At 34.3% G+C, this 2135-nt stretch overlaps 1 protein-coding gene across 1 annotated transcript; it reads right to left on the reverse strand.

Moving 5' to 3' along the window:
- Positions 1–51: 51 nt before the first annotated feature.
- Positions 52–2129, reverse strand: LOC109591680 (uncharacterized). Its single transcript, XM_020007361.1, has 6 exons — positions 1864–2129; positions 979–1081; positions 864–875; positions 748–753; positions 551–671; positions 52–350 (listed from the first exon to the last, which is right to left on the reverse strand). The coding sequence occupies exons 1-6, from the start codon at positions 1951–1953 to the stop codon at positions 227–229; spliced, it is 456 nt and encodes a 151-aa protein (XP_019862920.1). The 5' UTR covers positions 1954–2129; the 3' UTR covers positions 52–226.
- Between the last annotated feature and the right edge of the window lie 6 nt (positions 2130–2135).

Raw genomic sequence — 2135 nt, forward strand, 5'->3', positions numbered from 1 at the left:
AATAATACTACACATACAGTGTGACACATGTACAATGTAAGACATACAACATACTGCATTATAAAACAAAACAAATTCTTAGGAAACAAAAACAAAGACAGTGGTAGACTGGGACACTATTATAATACTCAATAACATGAAAAGTGTATTAAAAACATTAATTAAACACTGGTTCTTATTATATGCCTCTATGCAGTGGTAGGTCTATACTATTATAGTTAGAATACTAAGAACCAAACCCTCCACTTGATCCATCATCTCCTCCATCAGCAGCATCATCAGTATCACTAAGCTGTTTCTTCATGTCAAAGTCTTCATTAGTAGCACTGGGTGACGTAGAATTACGAGGTCTACATGTACAAGAAAAAGAAAGGAACAAGATTTAAATACAAATGACAATGAATAGATACACCCACCCACCCACCCACACACACACACACACTGGGCACACATCTTATCCTCTTGTCTCTCAATATCAAAAATAATCTCATTTCCCTCATTTTATTCGACCCCTTCTCTCTCCAAACATCATTCCCTCCTCTCTCCTTACTTTATTTTATATAATAGTAAAATTGATAATACAATACATATTGTAACAACAATGCCCCCAACAACTGCTGGAATAACAATCTCAAGTGTCCTGTCATTATCATCATCAACTGGTATTATTGCTGTAAGAAAAGGAATGGAGAGAGAGAAAAGGAGGAATTAATGATAAAATTGGTTTTTGAAGTGCATTGATCTTACTTGGTGCTGTTCCAAAGAATAAGGAAGGTAGTTAAGGTACACCATGAAAATAAAAGAAGAGAAAAAAGACAAGATAAAACAGGTTATATTATACATGTATAATATTTAGCACTTACCTCCAGAAGGAACTATAAAATGTAGAGAAGGAGAGAGGGTAAAGGAAAGGAGAAAAAGATTAAATAAAAAAGAGACAATGAGTAAAATACTTAAGTAAAAGTTACTATCCTTTACCTTCTATTATAATGCCACTGACTGAGGCCCACCTACTGTAAGGACTGTACACGTAAGTAATATCAGGATTAGCTGTACTCTGAACTGCCGTCCTTACCCTCACCTTAAGAATAATTAACAACCACATGATAATCACATAATGATACTGAGGTACATGTACATGTAAGTCTGGTAACTGCATGTACTGTACAATATGAAGGGTTTCCCACAAAGCATGCTAAGTTAGCTAAAAAGCATGAGCTTTAAGCACCACAATAGATCTAGTACTTTAAAGCAACTTTCAAAATTCATAAAAAATTCAATTTTGGTTGGAATCAGCTCAAACTTGCTACAGTACATAGGGACATGTATATGTATCAGGAAAAATTATAAAAATGGAGAATTGTCTCCCAGCCAATTTTGACAAAATTTGGCCTGAGACCAAAGGCTATATAGCCTTTGGTTTTGGGCCAATTTTTTAGCAAATTAAAAAATTCATAAAAAAATTCAAACTTTATCGGAATCAGCTCAAATTTTGTACACAACATAAGAACATGTATATGCATTGGAAAAAATTATAAAAATGGAAAATTCTCTCCTAGCCAATTTTGACAAAATTTGGTTGAAATCACTGTACTATAGCACAGGAACTTTGGCCTATTTTTTGAGTAACTTTAAAAATTCATAAAAAAATAATTTTGATCGGAACCGACTCAAACTTGCTACACAACATAAAAACATGTATACGACTATACGTATCAGAAAAAATTAAAAGAATTAAAAATCTACTTTTCATTTTTGGCAAAATTTGGCTAAAAACTAAAGTACAGGACTTTAGCCCATTTTATTGTACACCATTCACATGTACATGTACATGTAAATCACATAATAAAATGAGTCCCTCACTTGATATCCCTGAGCATTACTGACATTGAATATACTAGAGAAACTAAACCCTGGATCAGTGAACAGCGTGTTAGCAATGGAGGATCTCATGTCCTTGAATTCAACCTGATAGAATGCTACCTCTCCCTCAGGGGGTGTGGTCTCAACAGCGTCCCATGTGGCAAGGAGTGCGTTGTTCTCAACGTTACGAGACAAATTAACATTATTAGGAGGAGTAGTGGGGGCTGGAAATAAATAAGAAAATGAATCTGTGTGAAGCAATCAGAGGAACT

The sequence above is a fragment of the Amphimedon queenslandica genome, unplaced genomic scaffold, assembly GCF_000090795.2.
Source record: "Amphimedon queenslandica unplaced genomic scaffold, v1.1 AMPQUscaffold_7519_Cont20531, whole genome shotgun sequence".
NCBI lineage: Eukaryota > Metazoa > Porifera > Demospongiae > Haplosclerida > Niphatidae > Amphimedon > Amphimedon queenslandica.